General features: G+C 42.4%; 2 protein-coding genes across 3 annotated transcripts; both read right to left on the reverse strand.

The window, feature by feature from the left end:
• Positions 1–9,942: 9,942 nt before the first annotated feature.
• On the reverse strand, positions 9,943–13,555 carry arl4d (ADP-ribosylation factor-like 4D). The gene is made up of 2 exons (XM_037082577.1): positions 13,414–13,555; positions 9,943–11,683 (listed from the first exon to the last, which is right to left on the reverse strand). The coding sequence occupies exon 2, from the start codon at positions 11,554–11,556 to the stop codon at positions 10,948–10,950; it is 609 nt and encodes a 202-aa protein (XP_036938472.1). The 5' UTR covers positions 11,557–11,683; positions 13,414–13,555; the 3' UTR covers positions 9,943–10,947.
• A 2,078-nt stretch (positions 13,556–15,633) lies between these two features.
• Positions 15,634–21,290, reverse strand: tmem106a (transmembrane protein 106A). Of its 2 annotated transcripts, none has more exons than XM_037082321.1 (8): positions 21,134–21,290; positions 19,432–19,587; positions 19,161–19,224; positions 18,912–19,065; positions 17,445–17,588; positions 17,305–17,348; positions 17,137–17,190; positions 15,634–16,164 (listed from the first exon to the last, which is right to left on the reverse strand). In XM_037082321.1, the coding sequence occupies exons 2-8, from the start codon at positions 19,580–19,582 to the stop codon at positions 16,056–16,058; spliced, it is 720 nt and encodes a 239-aa protein (XP_036938216.1). In that variant the 5' UTR covers positions 19,583–19,587; positions 21,134–21,290; the 3' UTR covers positions 15,634–16,055. The 2 variants fall into 2 exon arrangements, with proteins under 2 accessions (XP_036938216.1, XP_036938217.1); XM_037082322.1 differs by lacking the exon at positions 21,134–21,290 and adding an exon at positions 20,981–21,082.
• Between the last annotated feature and the right edge of the window lie 832 nt (positions 21,291–22,122).

The following is a 22,122-nucleotide window of genomic DNA, read 5'->3' on the forward strand; positions in this document are numbered from 1 at the left end:
TCACCACATTGCACCATGTGAGGACGTAACGAGGGAAGTGAAGGACACTGTGAATATTTTCTGTTCCGTGATCAACGGCGCACGGCCGAAAGTGATCAGGAAAGACGGGAAAAAATAGGGAATTTGTTTGATGCTGATGAGTTCTGAGGATCCACAGGATAGTAAATTCTGTCTTTTTGTTTCAGTGTCGCTCGCTCACAGAACGAGTTGGTCCGTAACGTTAAATTAACTGAGACGGGGCGTCCCAGCGCGAGTTCAGTCGCATGTCATCCCTCTTTTCTCTCTCCCCACTGTCGTCTCCTGCGGTCAAATAAAGGCAAAACATGTCAGAAAAATATCCTGAAATCTGAAAATGTACAGAAACTTTTAGGGCTTTTTTGAAGATGGAGTTGACGACTTCAGCATCCTTATAAACCAACATCGCCAAATGGGTATCAGAGGCTTAAAATGATTCTATTTTGGAGAAAATGACTGAATGCGAGTCAAAACAATGAGAACAATTTATAAATTTCAAAAATAAAAACTAAATAAAACACAATTTTAGTCCAGAAAACCAAAGATTTTTTGTCTTTTGTCTGTAAAAAGTTTTTAAAAAGAAAAGAAAATGAAAATAATAGTCCAAAAATCCAAAGATATTTAATTATAAACCCTAATAAAGAACATAAAAGCATAGACTAGATCATGTTCTCATCAAAAACCGTTGAAGGAAGTCGACACTTGACTTGACGTGTCTTCTTCTCAATCAGCTGGCGGGACATGTGTACATTAAGGTGTTAGCGTCTGTTAGCTCTCCTGTCTAGACGGGACTTAAGGTTATTTGTGACCTGCTGGTCTCATTCCGCCGGTGGAAAACACTTCTGGCAACACTCCCAGCGTCGGTTCTGTCTAACAGGATTAAAGCGGCGCTGGAGGACGCGTCACCTATATGTGCAGCGGGTTAAACAAACAGCAGAGCGCCCTTGATGCGTGATGAGCGGCAACAATACAAAACGTCAGAAGGACTGAACTGAACTGTTGTCAAGAGATTTAAGGAATAAAGTCAAACAGTTTCAGAGCCACATTGCTTCAGTCCTCCTCGGCAGGACGACCGGGTCCAGACTGAGACTCCCGCCTCTCAAACGAGCTGACGAAGTGCAGAGCTGGCCAAAAACATGAGCGAATGGAAAGTGTGCCGAAGCGTTTTACGGCCAGCTGCTCTTTGTGCGTAAGGAACTCATTTAAATCCAGGTTGATATTCGAGCAAATGACCACATCTCCATGTGGGAATGAACTCACTGCTGCTGTCAGATCAGCAGCTTTCAGGCCGGGTTGTCCTGTGTAGTATCGGCCCCTGGAGGACCGGGATCTTTTACTGCTGACCCTTAATAATTAAAAAAAAAGCCTCCATCTTTAGCCAAGCATGATGCCGGTTCTGGAGTACCCTGATTTGGAGCGGTGGCCTGACAGTCTGGTCCAACTCCAGCCCCCCTCAGAACACTGAAATCTTTGATAAAATAACATGAAACGGCAACAAAAGGAAAGCTGCGACGGCTCGAGCCTCGCTGGGGTAAACAAAAAGGCCACTATGGGCGTCTCATTTGGGAGAACGAGCCCCAAATACCAGATCTGATCCGCATGGGTTCCCCTTCACAAGCCCGGTCAAGATTCCTGGGTTCTTCTCCGCAGCACGGTTTTCAGCCCATTGTGCTCACATAATGAGATTTACTAACTGAGGTATTCTCTGACTGAGTGAGTTTCACAAGTTGGACAAACATCATTTGTGGATTATTGAACCATTTTACTGCTTCTCACTTCTCACGTCAGAGGTTTGGAAACCTGGAATCAGTCGAGTCGACATTTTAAATCTACTATAAGTGACAAAAGAAACTCAGATGAGGACAACTAGTATCTTTTCTGGTTTACTCCTGCAGGGAGATCATCTAAAATATGAATATTCAGTCATTATCTACTCACCCTGACGCTGATACAACACATTTCTGGAGCTTCAGATAACAACAGCGTTGTTTTGAGAGTGGATGTAGTAGAAAAATAACCCAAAATATACCTAGAATGGTTCCATAAAGCTCATCTGATGTAATCCAAGTCTCCAGAAGCCCCAAGATCCCAAACTAATTAGAAATGACATCACTGACGCCCTTTTTCAGCTGGAAATCGTCACTGCAGCTGCTACGCTAACAGTGAAAATGTAAATAACGTCTTTTCAGACCAATATGGGATCGAAGGTCTTCTGGAGACGTGTGTGGAGGCACCTTGTTGAAGTTTTAACACAAGTCTCCATCTGCTTCAGTAGTTTAGTTGAATGCTGCAGCTCAGTTTCGCTGTGAAGCTCCAGAAATGATTTGCGGACTACGACACTTCACCTTTCCATCACACAGGGACTGAATGTGAACTGTTCCTTTAACTTTCCACCAAACCTGCTCCACGAAACAGTCACTCTCATAAAACTGTCCTCTTTGGACTGAAGGGAAAATAATTGAGAACAGAAAGTACATAATAGAGAAAGAAAGAAGGAGAGAGAGAGTGAAGAAACAGACATGCATGAGCAGCACTGCTGGACGGTGATCGTGGCGCCTCACGACAGGCAGAGAGAGAAAAAAAATAACCTTCTCAACACGAGCGGTCAGTCCAGGATGATTTGTTTTGCCATGAGCTCGTCGGCTCACGTGCGCTCTCGCTCCCACGTGTTCCTGCTATCTGAACAGAAACACCACGGCCGGCCTCGTTACAGCTGCTCCCACATCCAGGGGAGAGCCGCTGACAGCTCCGAGGTCCGGCACTTGATCGAGCTCTGATCCCGACCTGCCAGGCGGGTCGCAGCGTCAACAACAGCCAGGCGGGGGGGGAGATGACGTGACCTCGACGACGGAGTGTGTGTTTTGTTGTGCACCGAGCCGTGTTTTTCTTCAGACACAGCTGTGGTTCAACGCATTTACAAGATGTCCTCAGTGTTAAAATTTGATTTGAGTCCTTTGAGCAACAATCACACAAAATCTAAGTTCCAACTTTACATTTCAGTTTCTGATTTCATACACTCTTGGTCCTCTTATTTTGAAGGCTGGAATTGTAATGGAGCAATTTTTCTATCGTAGCTTTGCAGGTTTTTCTTTAGAAACAAAATTTGCTGTTCATCCACCGTCGCTCTGTTCTGAGTCATTTGATATTTAGGACACTTGTGAGTCACGGACAGGTTCAGTGCAGCCTAAGGTTCATTAACATGTTGTAACTAGAGAGTTTATAGAGCAAGAATCAAAATTCAGTCATTACTCGCCTACATGCTGACGTCTCGTAGTCCATAAAACATTTCTGGAGCTTCACAGCAAAACGGCGTTCTCTTAAACAACTGACGGAGATGGAGACGTCTTTTAAAACTTAAAAAACAACAACAAAAATGTCATCATACGGCTCCTCTGACGCTTTAAGTCAAAATCTTCACTGCAGCTAAGAGCATCACTGTCTGTCAGGTGTGTAAATAATCTTTTCACATCTATTCAGAATTTCATAACGAGCTGTCTGGATCCATTTTCTGTTTTTTTCTGTTGGTTATTTGTTTTTTTTCCTCTTCAGTTCTTTGGTTTTGCTGCAGAAATGTTTTGTGGACAGTGAAGCTTCCCCCGACTGAATGAGACAATAATAACTGACTGTTTTGGGGTGATCTTTACCTTTAAGCAGTGCATTCTGGGATTTTTTGTTTTTATTAGTGCACTATCCATTGCAGAGAATTCAAATCTTCTGACAGGGGAGTTAATCACACGCTGTGTTTTCCTGTAAACACTCCTGACGGCTCGGTGTCCGCAGTCTCTGCCGTGATCTCTGAGTCCCTGTCGAACAGTAGCAATTATTCATGTCTCACTCGATCACATTAAACTATTGTGTTGCAGTAAATCAAGCTACATAATACCCGAGTCAGCACATTCCCCGATCCACCCACAGCCGGGGCGACACAAATAAACAGCTCAGATCTTGATATAGCACCTCGCAGCGTGACTGCTCCACATCCATCCCAGAGGCCTCGCCGCTTTAAAATAGTCGGGATTAACAGGAGCTGGTGTCTAGTGGCCACTGTGCGCCTCGCTGGCTGGCATGTGCCAGATGGGTTTGTGGGTAATCCTAAAGCGTGGGATCAGGGGTAGACCCAGGGAGGCGGTGTGGGTGTACGGAAATCCACACCGGATTAATCGCTGCAAAATGAAGACAAAGGAAAAGACGTGTGTGTTGTAATTCAAAACACAACAGCAGGACGTTTCTCCAGATGTTTTGAAATGACACCTCACGAGGGCTCGGCTTCGAGGTTTTTCATGAAAAGTGATTTAATCCCGACGCTTTGAGAGTCTGCGTGGAAGCATGAAATCATCCATGAGGTCATAATTATATCCCCCCCCCTGCAGCAGAACAAGTTACGGAAAAGTTTAGCTGTAAAATTTAAATCACAGTAAATGTGTGGTCTATAATTTCGTCATGGCTCCCGTGAGAGATGACTCATCTCTGACTGTGTCAGTCTGCAGGGGAACAAGAGGTGTATTTATAAATATGAATAAACACTCCCTGATCCCTGATGTGATGCATTTTATTCACGTATGAAATAAAAATGATTGCTTTCTTTCAGTTGATGGTGAAGGATGAATAAAACTGATAAGATCCGTATGTTTTGGTGCAGGGTTACCTCAGAGGCCCCCCGCTGTGACATCGTCTCTTTTACGACTCAGAAATACAGCCTGTGTTTGTTCTTCCTTCACTTTCAGCCTCGAGGGTGAAGACGCCTCTACATGCAGAAGTCAAGCTTCAGTTTCCCTCCAATCCCTTCCTCATCCATCCAACCCTACAGCCTCGCCTGTAAGTGAAGGACGAGTGGCAGCTTTACGACCTTCCGGGAATAAAAACCAAATCAACTAATCCAGCCCTCCCACAGACGTTATTGTCACGTAAATCAACGAAACACAAAGTACCACAAGACAATGTAAAATAATGTAACGATGCATTACATAACCCAAAGTAGTAACACATAACAAAAAAAGATACGAAATGACACATAACGTCTCATACGGACAAGGAAAATAATGTAACATAACGTAACAATAAATAACACAATGTACATTAGTTTGACGTAACGTAACATCAGACGGTGTAATGTAACGTAAAACAACATAATGCAACGTAATAATACATAGCTTAACGTAAAATAATGTAGCGTAATGTAACATAACAATGCATGATGACAAAATAATTTATAACGTAGCATGAAATGATTTGACAATATAGCATCAGATACTGTAATGTAATGCAAAATATTGTAACGCAATGCAAGAATACACTTACTCTAACGTAAGATAATGAAATGTAACGCAGCACAATGTAACGTAACGTAATGTAACATAATGTTAAGGCAACATAACGTAATATATCCCAAAATAATGTAAAATAGCACAACATCGTTACGCAACACAACACAAGATAATGTAACGTAACGTGAGGTAACGCAATGTGACAGAACAATGCAAAGCATAACGTAAAATAATGGTGTAATGGTGATGGTGTAAGGTAACGCAGCATAACGAAACGTAACATACTTATTTTAACGCAGGGATCTTTTCCTAAACCTGACCGAACTGTTGCAGAACGTTGTTAATGTTAGAAGGACTCAGAACAGGTTGCTTCCACGGGTCAGATCAGGTTTTGTTCTGGACTTTGGTGAGTGACTACAAACCTATAAAAAGAAGCCTCTGCTGAACGGTTTTAAAAATGTTTTTATCAGCATACTAACACACTAAACCAAGATGGTGAACACAGTAAACATCATGCTGATTGTTAAGGAAGAGTAAAACTGATAACATCCGTATGTTTTGTCCCCCCCCCCGCTGTGACATTGTCTTCTTTACGACTCAGAAATACAGCGTCTGTTTGTTCTTCCTTCACTTTCAGCCTCGAGGGTGAAGACGCCTCTGTACGCTGAAGTCAAGCTTCAGTTTCCCTCCAATCCCTTCTCATCCATCCAACCTCGCGGCCTCTCCTCTAAATGAAGGCCAAGTGGCAGCTTTACGACCTTTCGGGAATAAAAGCCACAGCAACTAATCCAGCCCTCCCACAAACGTCGTCCCCTCTGAACCTCCACTCTGCAGCGTGTATTCTGCTAACAACCCAAAAAACCCAAACCCCCCTCCGTCCACATCAGTGTCAACAGGGTCGATTTCCCTCGAAGGACCCGCTCGGTGTGAAATCTGAGATATTTCCTGACATCAACAACAACAAAAACAAGACAAAGGAGAGCACAAACACAAAAACGGGGGTTGTCAACAACTTTAAAGACAAAAGGAGATTAAATCGGACAGACGAACAGAGATAAAGAAGTGAAAAACAAACACAAAGGGACGGACGGACAGTGTGAGGTGGTGATCTCAGGATTCCTGTATTGATCTGAGCTTCTCTTTCTAATCTCCCTGCCCGCTCGGTAACCTCAGCTGGATTGGACATCCAGCCACAAAAAAGCAATTTGACCCCCACCGCTGCCCTCGCAGGTCACCCTTTAGTGACTGCTGACTTCAGGTTGCCATGGTGACAGAAAAATTATGTCTAGACCCCGTTTGGATTTGTTAAGAGGCTTGGATTTGTGCCCAGCGCCCGACTGAATTTCAGCACAGGGGCTATAAAAAAAAAAAACCCTGAAGCAGAGTATTATTGCTCCGCCGTTATTTATCTGGAGATTTTGTGTATCTTTGCTTTCACATGTGTTTGAGAAGAGAAGAGGAGGACCGGGCGATGGCCTGATAAGTTCCTGGGTCTACACTGACATTTGGGTTCCTGCTTTTATTCATGGCTCTGAAATTGATTATTTCCAAACAGCCAATAGCCACAAAAATGTTCCTGTGGGCCAAAATCTTCAGGAAGAAAAAACATTCAGCCTCCCTTCAGTTGTTAGTTCGGGGACTTCCTGTCTGTCTTTGGTGCAGAATTTGCCAGGTTTTGCCTTTGATGGTGTGATTGTAAGAAATGACCAGAATTTGAAGGTTGGCTCCTAAAACATGGAGGGCGGCATAATCGCTAACTGCTGCTGCCATAGCTATCTTTGGCTGTTGCGTCTAGCTGCCATTAGCAAGTAGCTCAGTTAGCCGTTGAGCTAAGTGACCCTATTGAATGGATAAAGGAGATAAAGTATGGAGGCGATTTACAGCAGCTCTGACCAGGACTTTATCTTAAGAGAGGTAACAGAGGAGCGATAGCGAGTCAGGTCAGTCAGCAGTGAGTAGAATTGGAATAATAATAATTTTTTAAAAAGCGTGTTTTAGAGTGAATAATCATCTTAGTTTTGTAAAAGAGAAAATTACAGAGTAATATCATGAGACAGGATGGGCTTGGGCTAGCTGGTTAGCATGCTAATGTCAGTACACATGATCTTTTCCTCAACCCGACCAAGTAGTGTGTTTAGTGCTAATCAGTAAGTATTAGCATTAACATTGTCTTCTTGAGCATGTTAGCATGCTGATATTAGCATTCAGCTCAAAGCAATACTGTGCCTGAGTTCTGCCTCCAGCGTTTCTGTACTCTTAAGTCTTGTTTGTAGTTTTTTACAGCTGTTGCAGCATTTTTTAAAATTTTTTTTAAAGAAAAATGAGAACAGGATGAACTATCGGGGTTGTTTACGCTCTTGGGATGACTGAGAGAAATTTGTTGTGGATTTTAAAGCCCACTGGTAAACCTGTCTTTGAGGGATACACCTAATCCCTAACACACAATCCTCAAGGCTTCCCCTCCTCTGTGTGTTTTCTTGTCAGCCTCCATTAGGTTTAAAACAGAGGAGGGGAGGCAGAGAAGGGAGCGGGGAGTCTGTGTAGTTTGTGACAGAAACATGCAAAAGAAAAGAGAAGAAGGCGATGCTCGTGCAGCTCCCACAGGTTCTCAACCCCACAGGATGGATCACAGCTCCGAATCAGCAAGTCAATCAAGTGTGCAGTGTAGTGTCAGCATGACAGCACCTTCCCTGAGCCGCAACACGCCGTCTTTTACATCTTGTACTCTGGGCAGAAGATTTCTCTCTGGCTGATCGATGCCTCCGCATGCCCACAGTGTGTCTCAGCTGCTGTAAAATGCCACATCACCATGCTAATTTATTCAGGGACCAGCTGCTGTGTCAAGATGATTCTGCAAAAGGCACCCTCGAAAGTTTTTAATGAGCTTCACCGTTGTTAATAACGGGGCCGGTGAGGTCGCAGAAGTCGAGATGCGTGTGCGCGGGTGTGCTTGCGCGTGAGCGTAGGTGTGTAGGTGTATTTTTATACCGTGTGTGCAGCTTTGACATTTTCTAGCAGCGAAGAAGTCTCAGCAGGAGGCTTCTGGTGGGTAACAAGTCTTTATCTGATCGTGTCGAGCGAGACAAATGTGAACAAAAACACACACAGGCACGTCGACAGTGTGTCCGAGCTGCAGACCAGACCTTCTGTTTGTTGCATAATGTCAACCAAGGAGATTTGCGGATAAGTGGATTAAAACCTTTAATCAGGGACCCTTGCAGGATCTAGTTTTAATGATTTCTGCTGGTCATGACATGATGCAGCAATAATGAGCTGTTGGCAAGACGCATCAGAAATCCGGTGTTGTGATACCTTTAAAGAAACAGCCTCATCTTTGTTTAACGCAAAGACATACACAATATTACTTATTCAGGTCACCTTGTTGATCAGATTGTGGTTGTTGGACTTAAATAAAGTGGCCTCAACACGAAACTGACTGACTCTGTTTTGGGTTTGTAAATCAGCGCATCAGAAGTAAAGTACAGCAGTACAGTCCGACATGATCACACAAAAGGACTAACCCGCCTCACCTCTGAGCCACCTCAACCACTAATTGATGCAATTACAGTGTCAGCAGCTGGCAGACTGGAAGGTGGGAACCAAAGAGGATGGATTGTTTTGGCCTGTGTGGGGGAGGAGGCGCTGACTAATTTGCTGATTCAGACATGAATGGGGGGGGAAGGTCACAACCCCAGACCTCAAAATGGGGATGGAAGTCATCTTATAACCCAATAAATGTCTGTTTTAGATGATACAGACATTCAAAAATGCTATAATGTGATTTTTTTGGGCACACTGGAGGCGGTGGAAACAGTAACGTATTGAAAAAGAGATGGCTGGTTGCTGTTTATACTCAGCAGGCACCCAAAATACAAAATAACAACCTTTATAATGGCTCAGTCTTGAAAAAAAGCAAACATATTTCAACCACTGCAGGTCTTCACCACTGCAATAAAGGCTTTTTTATATCTAAGTCTTATATTTGGAGGGCCTGGATTGTCTTTTTGTGAATTTGTTGTTAAAAATGTGCATATTTACACATCTAACCACTGTGGAGAGACATTAGCATTAATTTGGAGTCGCCAGTTTTTGCTCTGTTTTTGGTCTCCACCACCGAATCCTGAGGGAAACATCTGACTGTTCAGCCACTAAATGCTCCACGAAGTCCACCAGCTAGTTTCTAACTGTGTCTGTCTACAGTTTGGTCCTGGGTACGGTGTATTTTCAGAGATTTTTAACTGAAAAACAGTCAACAAAGAAAGCAAAAGCAGTGTGAGAGTGAACCGAAACTGCAAAGTTGTGGCTCGACTACCAGAATAAAATACTTCACAGCAGAAAGAAACATACATAGAACCGCGTACACGGAACATTTTTGGTCTCACGATATAAGAATGAGAGGTAATTTTATACAACTCACTCGTTTTAGAGATATTAAAGCTAGCTAGCTAGCTGTCAACAAGGCTATGAGTGACATCACGTTGACTGCCTCCATGTTTTCTCTCTGCTAACTAGCTACCGTTAGCTTGCTAGCTGTGCAACTCACATTGCTCCTTTAACATAAAACGTGTGGATTATAGCAGCTTTAACGAGTCTGGAAGCCTAAATCTTGTCTTGACCATCGTCCTTTTACTGACTTCCATCAACTACAAGAAAATCCATGAGGTTTCTGTACAGTGCTTCGATTTTTATTAAGTCTTCAGTGTTACAAAAAATTTACAATTTGTATGAACACTATTGTTAAAGTAGCTGAAACTGGACCTCTGTGGCCATGAAGGGAATGCACTTCGGATTACTGGTTCCATGGCAATGAAATCTAACATCATGTGGCGCTTCCGGCGATCAGCCACTGAATTCTGGCCTGTTTCATAACATTTTACAAAAGAAAAGAAAATCCTTCTGTCCAACACAAACAACACAAAGATGTGGAATAAATATTTCGGGGGAAGCATCAACAAAAACAGACATTAAGTGGGTCAGAGTCTGTGCAAGCATGTGAAAGATTATAAGGACTTTTCTAAACGTATCTTATATATTTCTTTACCACACTGATGTGATTTAGGGCTGCACGATGTGGTAGAAACGATCATGTTGCGATAATTTTGTCAGATATTAGGATAACGATATGGTCTAATTAGTGAGAATGATCATTTTCTGCATCACAAATTTCATATTGGATGGAAAAAAACTAATAAAATCCTGATGATGTGGCGAACAAACACATCTTCTAACATCTGGAGAACAACGTTATAATCCTGATTTGTCGCTCTTAATCAAAAAAACTGCAGCTTATACTCGATTCTGATAATACTTGGACTAACTGTGCAGCCCTAATGTGACCGTGTTTATATATTACTCCTAAAACTTAACAAATATGTTGAAATTCTTCTTTAAAACAAGTGTAAAAAAGCACTTAGTGAGGACTAACTGCTATCACACATCCCTTTACATCTACAAGTTAATCTTTCAGAGGGCAGCTGCACGACCGCAGAACAAAGAATCCATCAATACTGCTTCTTTTGTTACGAGCAGATCCATTCCTCCTGACCCTCAGGCCGTCTGTAATTGTTGTTTTGTTGGCACAAATCGCTCTCCCATTAAAAGGGACCATTAAGCTTTTGGAAGTGTCTCAACAGTGGATAAATCTGTCCACAGCGTGAGCCCCCGGAGTTCATCTCTTTCTGTTCCTGTTGTGCTTCAGCATCTTCTTCCTCTTCAGGATCATCTCGTACAGTTTCTCCAGGCCCGGCTGCAGGCCCTGACCGTCCACGGCGCTGCAGCTCTGCACGTGGTGCAGCGTGTACGTGCTCAGTTCGTGCACGGAGAGCAGCTTCTCCACCTCGCCGACGGACAGGGCGGCGTCCAGGTCCTGTTTGTTGGCCAGGACGAGCACGGGGACGCCCTGGTTCTCCGACGTTCGGGTGATCTTGTGGAGCTCCACCTTGGCCTCCTCCATCCTCTCCAGCTCGGTGGAGTCCACCACAAACACCATCCCGTCCGTCCGCCGGGTGTAAGACTTCCACAGCGGGCGCAGCTTCTCCTGTCCGCCCACGTCCCACACCTGGAAGTTTATGGTCCGAGACGTCCCCACCGCCACCTTGATCTTCTCCGTGTTGAAGCCCTTGGTGGGGATGGTTTTGACAAACTCCTTCAGCTTGAGCCTGTAGAGCAGAGAGGTCTTTCCGGCCGAGTCCAGCCCGATAACGACCACGTGCAGACACTGGAAGTTTGGCAGGAAGGACGGCGTGTTGGGAGCCATATCAGTCAGCTGGTTCCCCATGATCGCAGCCAGCTACTCACACCTACTTAGTGAGGCGACAGATTCCTGATTTAATCCTTTTTCTTCACTGGACTGGCATTTGCTCTTTGTCCTCGGAGGGCAGATGGGATCAGATGGTGCTGGAGACCTTATCAAAACAAACACACACACACACACAGAGTTAAGATTTAATGAAAGACAATGGGTAGTTAAGGAGTGTTTGTTTGCAGGTGTTAACTCTGAGGAAGACAGAGGAACAGATAGTGATGATAATCAGTCGAGCTGATTGGATTTCATCAGCTGGGACTTCCTGTTGTGTCCTCAGCTGAGATTTATACTGAAATACAGTTTTTCTCAAAGATACTTGAGTCAAAGTACAAATATTAAAATGTTTCTTGGGTAAAAGTTACAACAGCAGTATTCTGAAATCCAGGGCGATAAAGAATCCTATAAAACAACAAATAAATAAAGTATAAAGACATATTTTGTTTTTAATTCTGCAAAATATCAAACAAACCTTTCAAAAACTACAGAAGCAACACTTCGTTTACTGTTGGCACAAATATTATTGAGGTAATTTAAGTTCAGTGTTAAAAGTTTGACCTGTTAAATAAAAAGAATATTGCTTTTTTACGTGGGAAATCTTGAAATTGTAGAACAATCTGAATTTTCCGTGTATCCAGCTACATCAGATGTGTGACATGACGGCTTGTTTGGCTATATTATGGATATTTTTGACTGTTAAAAGGGAAATACACAGGAATAATTCAAATTTTTTTCTTCAGTGTATCTCAAAATTGTACTTAAGCACACTGAGAAATTGTTATTCTGTTCACAAGTACATTTCTCTTATTAAAATACAGTTTTGTTGTGAAAATGTCACCTGAACTATGTAAAACTGCAGGACCGACACTTCTTTCACTGTTATCACTGATAACAATCAGTTAATCTGATTACAGTGTTGAACTTCACTGTAACGATTTCATCTATTAAATAAATAAATATGATTTGTATTTTTTTTTTAAAGGAGGAAAAAGGTCGACTGTCTGTAGAAACATGTGAATATCCTGCAGTTTCACAGTTAACTTGTTATTTCTTCACAGTTTTATGTTTCAAAAATACAGAAATCATCTGCAACAAGAGGAAAAATCCAGAAGATTTTTTTTTTTTTTTCCCAGTGCAAATCACAACTGTACTCCAGCCCAGTAACATATGAGTTAAATAAGACAGTAACTGATTCTAATGAGGAATAAGTGTCTGTGTGTCGGAGGTGTTTCTGCAGCCTGATCCTCTCCAGACTGCCCGACCTGGAGGGCTCATTCCCGGGACACACTGATGTCAGTGCTCGGGCTGGATGGTGTGTGTGTGTGTGTGTGTGTGTGTGTGTGTGTGTGTGTGTGTGTGTGTGTGTGTGTGTGTGTGTGTGCTGCAGCTGCACTAATCCGGTTGTTGTTGACATGATGATACCATCAAACTGCTGCTCTGGACACAACACACACACACACACACACACACACACACACACACACACACACTCAATATGTGTGTCTGCATGAACATATAATGTATCACGACGAGAAGTCTCATCCAGCGAGTATCGATCCCAGATCAGATCAGTCTGATCATCATGTGTTTGTATTGATTATATCTGGTAGTTTTTCAGCTGAGCCTCTGCTGCCTGACACACACACACACACACACACACACACACACACACACACACACATCCATCCGTCCATGTTGGTGTGGGAATTTAAATAAAACTTCGAGCTGTCCTACCAGGAGCCTGCAGGGTTCACTTTAAAGGACACGGCAGACAGAAATGAGCGCTGCTGATCGATCACAGGACAGAAGTCAGGTGAGTGGAGGCAGATTTACCTGTGAAACTCTGTGAAATCCTCCAGCAGCGCTGATAGAAACATCCATGTCTGAGCGCGCGTCGCCTCCGTCAGCTCCTCTCCTGCTCGCGCGGCTTCTGAGCAGCTCCGGAGAGGCTCGAGCTCACACGGCACCTAGAGCCCGGGTGACGTCACGGCCACCTGGACAAGCGCCGCGCCACGCCCCCTGCCGGCCGCGCAGGTGAACTGCACCCAAAGTGAGACTCGGGACAGGAAAAGTAGCAGCGACAAAGTGTAGAAGTGCTCTGCTGTGCTCCAGGTAATCAGAGTGAAAGTACCCATGATGCACAATGACGTCACTCAAGGTGTTTACATGTATGATATGTTTAAAGGGAGAAGCAACCCCAGACCGGAAACAGGAAGTCTTATCGAGCTTTATTCCAAAAAGTGTCAAGGGAATTAAATTTAATATGCAAGAGCCAATAATATATTTATTATTATATTTTTTATCTAAATGTCTAATGACAAATGTTTAACACAAGCACACTGACACACAGCTGCATCATTCAAGATGTTTATCATCACTCCAGGTGTTTAATTAAATATAATATCTATAAGAAGAAGGACATAGGACACCCATGTTCTTGATTTGTTGCCATAAGACTGATTTTCACTGATTTCTTATATTTGCATGTCGTGCACACAACGTGTCCGAGGTCACATGCGGTTAACGAGACTTCAACATTACATCATATTTTCTTTTCCATGCAGAGTTACAGGTTGTCTTTGCAGCTCGGTCTTCAGATATTCTGCCTTCTCTTCCAGGCTTGACAAAGAAAACCCTGCTACATAAAAGATTCCCCTCCTGAAGCAGTTTTCATGACCACCCTGCCAAAAGAAATCAGAATGAATGGGAGGATGTTTGAGTATTAGAGTGCATCCAGCAGAGCTCCACAAACAAAGTCTGACCTCCTCCGGCAGAGCGGTGAACCTGCTGGTCTCTGGAGCCGATGGCTCTGACTTTTGTTTAATTAAACTTCACAGAGAGTCGCTTTTTCTTCACGAGACAATGAGCTCTGTCATGTTTGTTTACAGCAGAACATTTCTCTATTCATGGGAGACATTTCGCTCCTCATCGCCTGAAGATCTAAAAAAAAAAAAAAACCTCTCCTGGACTCAGGTAGACGGTTTGAAACTTTCAGGCATCGACAGTTTTTCTCTCAGTGGACGAATTTAAGTTCAGTTCTCTGCATAATCTACTGTTTTTAAGATGCTGGCAGGAACACACTCGTGTGATTTACCTGAGTTAGCATCATTTCTGCACCTGTCAGGTCACCTCAGTGTGTCCTGACTGTCAGTGTGACGCAGGAGCAGCTCCACCTGGTGGTCACTGCTGAGAACTGCAGCAGGAACACTGTTTATCTGTTGAGCAGCTGTTTGTAGATGTTTTTAGTTTCTACATTTTGAGGCAACACTAACAATACAATAATAATCAAAAGGTCATTATTGTAGGGTAACCGCTAACTGCTGCTAACTGTGGCTGCCTTTAGCTACTTAGCTCAGTTAGCCGTGCAGCTAGCTGTCCAGACTGGGAGACTGTTGGTGGACAAATGACAACAGGAGACACAAGAGGAAGCATGAAATGGAAATACTGTATAAAATTTAACAACAACAAACAGCTTTTTTCAAGGTAAAATAAACTAAATTAGTCGTTTTTATACGTTCCTGTTGAAGTTGATGAATATATTTTGCATTTTAATTGTTTCATTCATCGCTACGATTGAACAACTTTACTACTTTGGGCTTTTTTGTGTCCCACTATCTTTCCAATCTTCACCTTCACTTAAATTTATCTCAGTTGTCTCTGACCTCGCCGTGAACAGATCTTATTTTCTGTCGCACACATTTTTCTGCCTGCTTAAAAAAACACGCAGTTGACAGTTTGTTTTGAGGATGATTTAGAGTAAGTGGGAAAACTTTAGCAGGACGTATGTGCTGCTTTTTGAGTTTCTAAAAGTAAATATTCAATGTTTTGATATCTCACAAGCTGAATAAAGAAAAGTAAAACCACTGAGGAAGAAAATATGTGAGACACTGTGAGATATTTAGATATATCATAAGTTTACAGTGGGTTATAGTTTAGATCTGGAGGTTTCCTGACTATATTCACGCCGCCAACACGTCAACATGAGGAGGATAATTTTAGCCACTATGTGCTAAACAGTTGCCTGTACAGCGTCTAGAAAAAGTAGCAGCAAACTGAGGGAAGGCCACAGTTTAATGAAGTGCAAATGATAACAGACAAGAAAAAATCAGATCAGGTAAGAGTTTAACATCCTATTTACACAATACGTGGCGTCCTGACAACAAACGTCCATGTCTTCATATAAAAACCTGCCCTGTCTCAGAGATTTACAGTTGGATCTCTAACAAATAAGAGCAAAGAAAAAAAAAAAACATCTGTTCAAACACAAAACTGTATTCGAAGCATCAATATTTTAAATTTAAAACATTGTAGTGGTTGATTAAAGTCTTCAGGTATGCTAAAACAACATACAGAATAAGATGAGATGCATTTTCACACCCCGCGCAGAAGAGACGCGGCTGAAAACGCAGCAGAATATTCATTTCTTCACACTTCCAGTTGGGTGTTTGTTGTTTTTTTTCATGTGGACGTCATCATCAGCCCATAGGATGAGGAATCGTCGAGTTGTTGCCACAGTCGATGTACTCAAAGGTGTCCAGAGACAGCTGCTCCGTGTGAGACAGATAAGAGATGTTCAGCGTCATTCTGGGGAAACAGAACAGGAGGAAAAACATCGTTAGAGACGGATGGAGACAGAAACCTCTCCGTCAGGGTTTCATGATGTTTTAATGATGTGTACGTCTGCCAAGTGAACACAATGAACCCCAGTATTTGTAAACCTGGGCTGTATGTACATGTTGGAGTCTGCAAATGATTCGTACTGATCAACAGTTTTGGAAACGGTCCAGTTTGTCTCCAGCAGCCGGCAGCTGGCAGACGTCGACTCAGGCGATTGTTTCTGACTGACACAGTTGTCATTTTCACACCAACAGCCCACGATGTGTAAATAATCCCTGAGCATGTTGTTATTAAAGTGAAGGTGCGGTCAGGTGCACAGCGAGGCAGCGGAAAGCGACACAGAGCCGGTCTGCAGTCTGTTTCCAGTGTTTTTAGTGAGAAGATTCGGCCACACAGGTGAGTTCACAACCTGCGTACACTCGGATCTAAAGACTAGAAAATCTGCCTACAGTGATCTCAAACACTTCCCTGCGTGTAGTGACGTCACTGCAGAAAATATTGCAGTTATAAACTTGACAGGACTGAGGAAACTCTCCAAACGAAACGAAAGTTTTTAATCATCAACTGTTCCTCGTTTGCATGTTGAATCTTTCTTAACTTTGACGGCTGCAGTTCCCCCGAAGCATGAAGCCAGCTGAGATGATCTACTGGACCAATTCCAAAAGCGTTATTAAGAACGAATCATTGTTTTAATTGCTTTTACATGTTCAATACAAAACAAGTGCAGGTTCTCATGTTTCTAAAAACCACATAATATTACGGTTAGTAGTTTTATCTAAAAGAAAAATTTAGCGATTAAACTTTGAAGAATTTTTTCAGAGAACCTGTTTTGCAGGTTGTGGTTTTTTTTTATCCTTCGACACCCTGCAGCTTTGAGATAAGTTCAAGTTCCTGTTTTCTTCTGCTGATTTTTCTCTAGATTGAGAGACCGACACTTACTGCAGCTCCAGAAACAACGAGTGAATCTTGATGGTGCTCGACTTGCAGTAGTTGCTGAAAGAGATCAAGGCAGCGAGGACGTGAATTCAGACGAAGGGCCGAGTGTTAAAATCACTGTCACACCGAGTTTTCAGTCGGAAACCACATCAAGGTTTATTTCAAACTCACCTTATGCCGTCATCGGTGATGACGAGGTCGATTTGAATGTTGTACTGCAAAAGTTCACGAGAGAGGAGTGAGAAAACTGCACGACAAACGTATTCACAGAATATTCGTATTTGTGAATCATCATCCCGTGTGACACTCACCGATCTCTGCGAGCGTGACGGGATGGCGGTCGACATGTTGACCGGCTTGATCTTCCCAACGACTGCTCTGTTGACGAGACCCTGACCGGAGAACTTGACGATCTGAACCGGGACGAAGTTCTCGTTGGTGATGTTGATGAGATTCTACAGGAGAGGAGACACGCAGCTCGTCAGGTGGATCCAACTCACCTTTCTGTCATTTAACAGTCTCAGGGAACTTTGTCCTTTACAGGCACGGCAGCTTTCTAGTCCGTCATGTGACACATTAAAGAACATGTTGGCTCAGCCAAGTATCAGGCGGATATTTAACACTTTGTGGTGCGATGAACGGTGATGTACCTTCTGTGGGACAAAAATATAAATCTCGATGTTTCAGTCGTTATTCTTATATTTCTTTACTCTTCATTGTGTTTTTAAAAGATGCTCCACTGCATTTCTTTTTCCTGGAAGCTTTCCGGGACACACAGCAGCCCAGGCAGGAAATTCTCTTCCTCTTTCTCGAGTTGTTGTGGTGAGAATGCAGTTATCTGTATATTAAGCTACATCCTTTGGTCAGAACGTTTGGTTAACGCTTAATAGTGCGTCATATGTTCTCAAGTGTAAGTCTGAATACAGCTCAGCAGAGAGCAGAATAGAAACTGAAGCGGTGAAAAAAAAAATGGTTTAACATGTTAAAGACCAGAAGTGAGAAGGCAACAAAACATGTGCGTATTTACCCTTTTTCTCTTTTTGAATTAATCAACAAATGTAATAATTTAATATATAACTTTAGACATTTAAATAAAATGAGCATGAATCCCCCTGGAGTCAGACGCTGAGTGCTAAGCTAGGCTAGTTTTAGTTGAAAGGGGGGCGAAGTACATAAATGAAGATGTAACGTTTGCTAAAAACAAGGGGAAAACGCAGCAGCTACGTTTGTTTGTCAGCCCTCTTGCATTTGAATACTAATCATCAACATAATTAAAGCAACATGTTGTAGAAATGTCGTGATTTGGCGCCCCCCAAAAATGTGTTAGTTGTCAGACATTACGTAGGCGCTCGCTACAAACTAATCACGTAAAAACAATGTTGTGTGACATGATTTTAAAGCTGTTATTTCAAGGTGAAAAAGCTGTGTAATGTTCCTTTAAGTAAACTATTTAGCACATTTTTTTTTTTAAGCTAACATTCGCTCTTGTGTTAGCGTGTCTCCAGATAAGGAGCTAGCTTTGGGATTTTCCTTGTTGGCGTTTCTCGTTTTAGCTGTTTGCTGGGTGACATTACAGATGCTGATCATTTTCCACCAGTTATTTCATCGTAAGCTTCACATTTCTTCATCAACTTCTTTATAAAGGCCGATGTAGCAGCCAGATCCTGCTGCGATCACACACGCCGGAGCAATCGATGCAGATCACCAAGGCCGAGACCAGACCGCAAGAAAACTCCTGGCTTAAGTACAATTTGTCTTTTTTCAGGATGTTGACTTACCGTGATGTTCAAGTCCACCGTGTCCGGCCTGAAGTAGACCATGACGCTCTGCACGGACACGGGCGACAGGGTGACGCTCCGCGGGAAGAGGAAGAAGAGGATGAGGCAGCAGACGAAGAGACACACGGCCATGGAGATGAACACGTACAGCTTCCTGGGAAAATTTTAAAAAAGCAAAAGTTGTTCACGTTAAATCGTATCGTGTTATTAAACCGTACAGACAGGACGTTTTTGTTCCGTGGCGCTCACGTGCGTCTGGGTTCCAGCCTCACATCGTTGCACGGTATCACGGCCACCAGCCGGTCTTTATCTCCTGATGACACAAAACAGACATTTTTTAAATACTGCGGGTTCGACCACAAAAGTGATGTGAAAGTGAAACGTGGCGAGCTCAGCTGCGACGAAAAAAAAACAACAAAAAAGCCGAGGGGTCACACGAAAAGGTTCGGATGAATGTGTGAAAAATGTTTCAGACATTTTAGACAAAGAGATTTAAAAAAAATAAATAAATAAATAAAACCTCTGGGGATTCGCCCGGTGCCTCGACAGGTGGGGCAGGTGTCCCCATTCATGGTGCCATACGTGGGGAAGTGCTTCAGGCTGTGCTGCTTCTCCGTCTCCGTCTCTTCAGGTCCCTCGGTGGGTTTGCTGCTTGTGGTCGGTGTGACCATGACACCTTTATCAAGAGAGAGAGAAAAGAGTTTGGTGCACTCGTCAAGTTCAGCAGCAAAATGACAGCACAAAGACCAAAAGTGCTCCCTCACAAACACTTTAAAAGGCCAATAAAACGCTCATTCCTGCGCTACAAAATCAGAATGTGAGCAGAGTCCAACCTGTGGGAGTGAACTTACTTACAACGCTTTATAAATGTGAACAACACGACTCACTCAGCGTCGTTTATCAGCCTATGCGTCCTGTTTACTGCTGGATAAAACACACACGCAGGGTTTTTCTACCACAGTGAATAATGATGAGTTTTATTCCTGGAAACTCTGAATCATCCCGCTTTCACAACGACAGAAAAACATGTGAAACCTGAGACACAGTTAATAACATTTCACAGCAACTTAGTCTCAACAGTCGAGTAGTATTTTTAGCATGTAAATGTCACATAAAATAAAATTAAACATTGTCACTTTGTGTTAAAAATAGCTTCATTTTGAAGGTTGAACTTCCACATTTTCCAGCGAAGAAGCTACACTAGTTTTGTTTTGTGTGGCTCAGCTGTTCCAGCTGTTTAACTGTATAAATGTCTCAATAAATTATTAATATGACACTAAATGTGCCAAAAATAACACTGAGAATAAATGGCAGCATTCAGTGACTAAATAAATATTTCTGCTGTAATTTGCCTTCTAAATGTATTTAGTTTTGTAAAATTCAACGATTTATGTACGTAACCATTTAATTTTCCATTATTTATTAATTGTTTTTAATCTATTTACATGATTATTTATGTCCATTTACACATTTATTTCTTCATTTCACACAGTTGAACTTCTGTTATCTTGCAGTTAAACTAAAAACTAAAAATGAGGATATTTGTTACGGTGAAAGCCAGATTTAGCACCTCTCTGCAGTAAAGGAAAGTAACCAAGTACATTTTTACTCTTAAGTACAAGTCCAGTCTGCATGACTCTGCACTTTGTACTGGAGGCCTGAGATAAAAACAAAACACTGTACTTCCTCCTCCATGACATGTTTTTAACAGCTGTAGTCGATACAACATGTTAGAATTGAATCAGATTCAACAAACAGCTGATGAAGACGATGAAGATGATGATGATGTATATGATCTCAAACAGCCACAGCAAAGATATCAACCCAAACACATCATATATAAACACAGAGGGGTCGTTTTGAAACCTTTTAATCACTTTGGTGGCATTTATTAACAGGCTAATGCTGATTAAATATATATATTTATACATATTTATATTAAATATATATATAAACACGTCCTCCAGCTGTTACTCTGTGACCTACATCTGATCACCAGGATGTTAAACCTTCGTTTTTACATCGTCTTTATTAAAACAATCTTTACTAAAGTGCAGGTTCAGACTCACTTCCGTGTTTTGAAGATTTAAGACGTTAAATAGTTTCTTGCTGTGACGGTTAAAAACGCGTCCCGCCACTCCAGCAGCAGAAACATGTGCGAGGAGAAGCTGATCCCGGATCAGATCACAGAGGGTGACATTTAAAATAAAAGCTCGCCTTACCTGACGACACGAGCTGAACTCCAGATGTTGACGCGAAACAGCTGGTTTAAGATCATTTAAGTTTGAAGCAGCCTCGTGAAGAGAGGCAGCGACAACATGAGCCGAAGTGGGAGGATCACTTCCTGTTTCTGCTGTAGGTGACAGGTCGGCCGTCTCACTCACTGTCCTGTTATCAGTGTTAATACACTGATCTGGAATCAGAATTTATACACTGATCTGGAACTCACGTGAGGCCATTTTGAGCTTAATTTCCTGTATATATCTATTTAATCCACCAGGGCCGGATTCACCTTTTCTGAGGCCGGAGGGGCAAAAATAAACATGTCGGGCCCCTTTTGGCCACCAAACCTCATAACATGACAATTTTCAGAACATTATTCCCACGAGTTTACACTGTATCAGAAGCAACATCAAAATGGTGTGTAAATTATAATAATAGTGTCCCTGTGTCCAGGCTTTGTTCTTATTAGCTGCTAGCTGTAGCCTCACGTTTACTACACAGTTGTGAGAGTGGTGTAGCATTTAAAAGTAAAAGGATAATCATTTTTGGAAATATTAGCTTTGCACTCTCATGATTGTGCGTTGAGTAGGCTACTTAGCTAGCTCAACTTTAGCACAAGTTAACAAACACACCTGCTAACATCATTAAAACTCAGAAATTTATATATTGTATCACTTTAGGTAGCTTTAGCTGTGTATATTTTAAACTTTGGATATAGCCGAGCTAGCTTTACCCCATTTCCAGCCTGTGTGCTTACTAGCTGCTAGCTGTTAGCTGTAGCTTCACGTTTACTACACAGTCGTGAGAGTGGTGTAGCATTTAAAAGTAAAAGGATAATCATTTTTGGAAATATTAGCTTTGCACTGTCATGATTGTGTGTCGAGTAGGCTACTTTGCTAGCTCAACTTAGCATAAAGATTGGAAATGGGGGGGAGCAGCTAGTTTGGCTCCATCCAAAGCTTTAAAATAGACACACCAACATTGTTAA

This window comes from Acanthopagrus latus, chromosome 20 (genome assembly GCF_904848185.1).
Source record: "Acanthopagrus latus isolate v.2019 chromosome 20, fAcaLat1.1, whole genome shotgun sequence".
Classification (NCBI taxonomy): Eukaryota; Metazoa; Chordata; class Actinopteri; order Spariformes; family Sparidae; genus Acanthopagrus; species Acanthopagrus latus.

Coding starts and splice junctions, on each gene's coding strand:
- tmem106a (XM_037082321.1), bottom strand. CDS start 19,582: ATGGTCACACCGACCACAAGCAGCAAACCCACCGAGGGACCTGAAGAG. Junction 19,225..19,431: donor CACCGGGCGAATCCCCAGAG/GTTTTATTTATT, acceptor TTGTGTCATCAG/GAGATAAAGACCGGCTGGTG. Junction 17,589..18,911: donor CGGTGGACTTGAACATCACG/GTAAGTCAACAT, acceptor CCTCTCCTGTAG/AATCTCATCAACATCACCAA.
- arl4d (XM_037082577.1), bottom strand. CDS start 11,556: ATGGGGAACCAGCTGACTGATATGGCTCCCAACACGCCGTCCTTCCTG.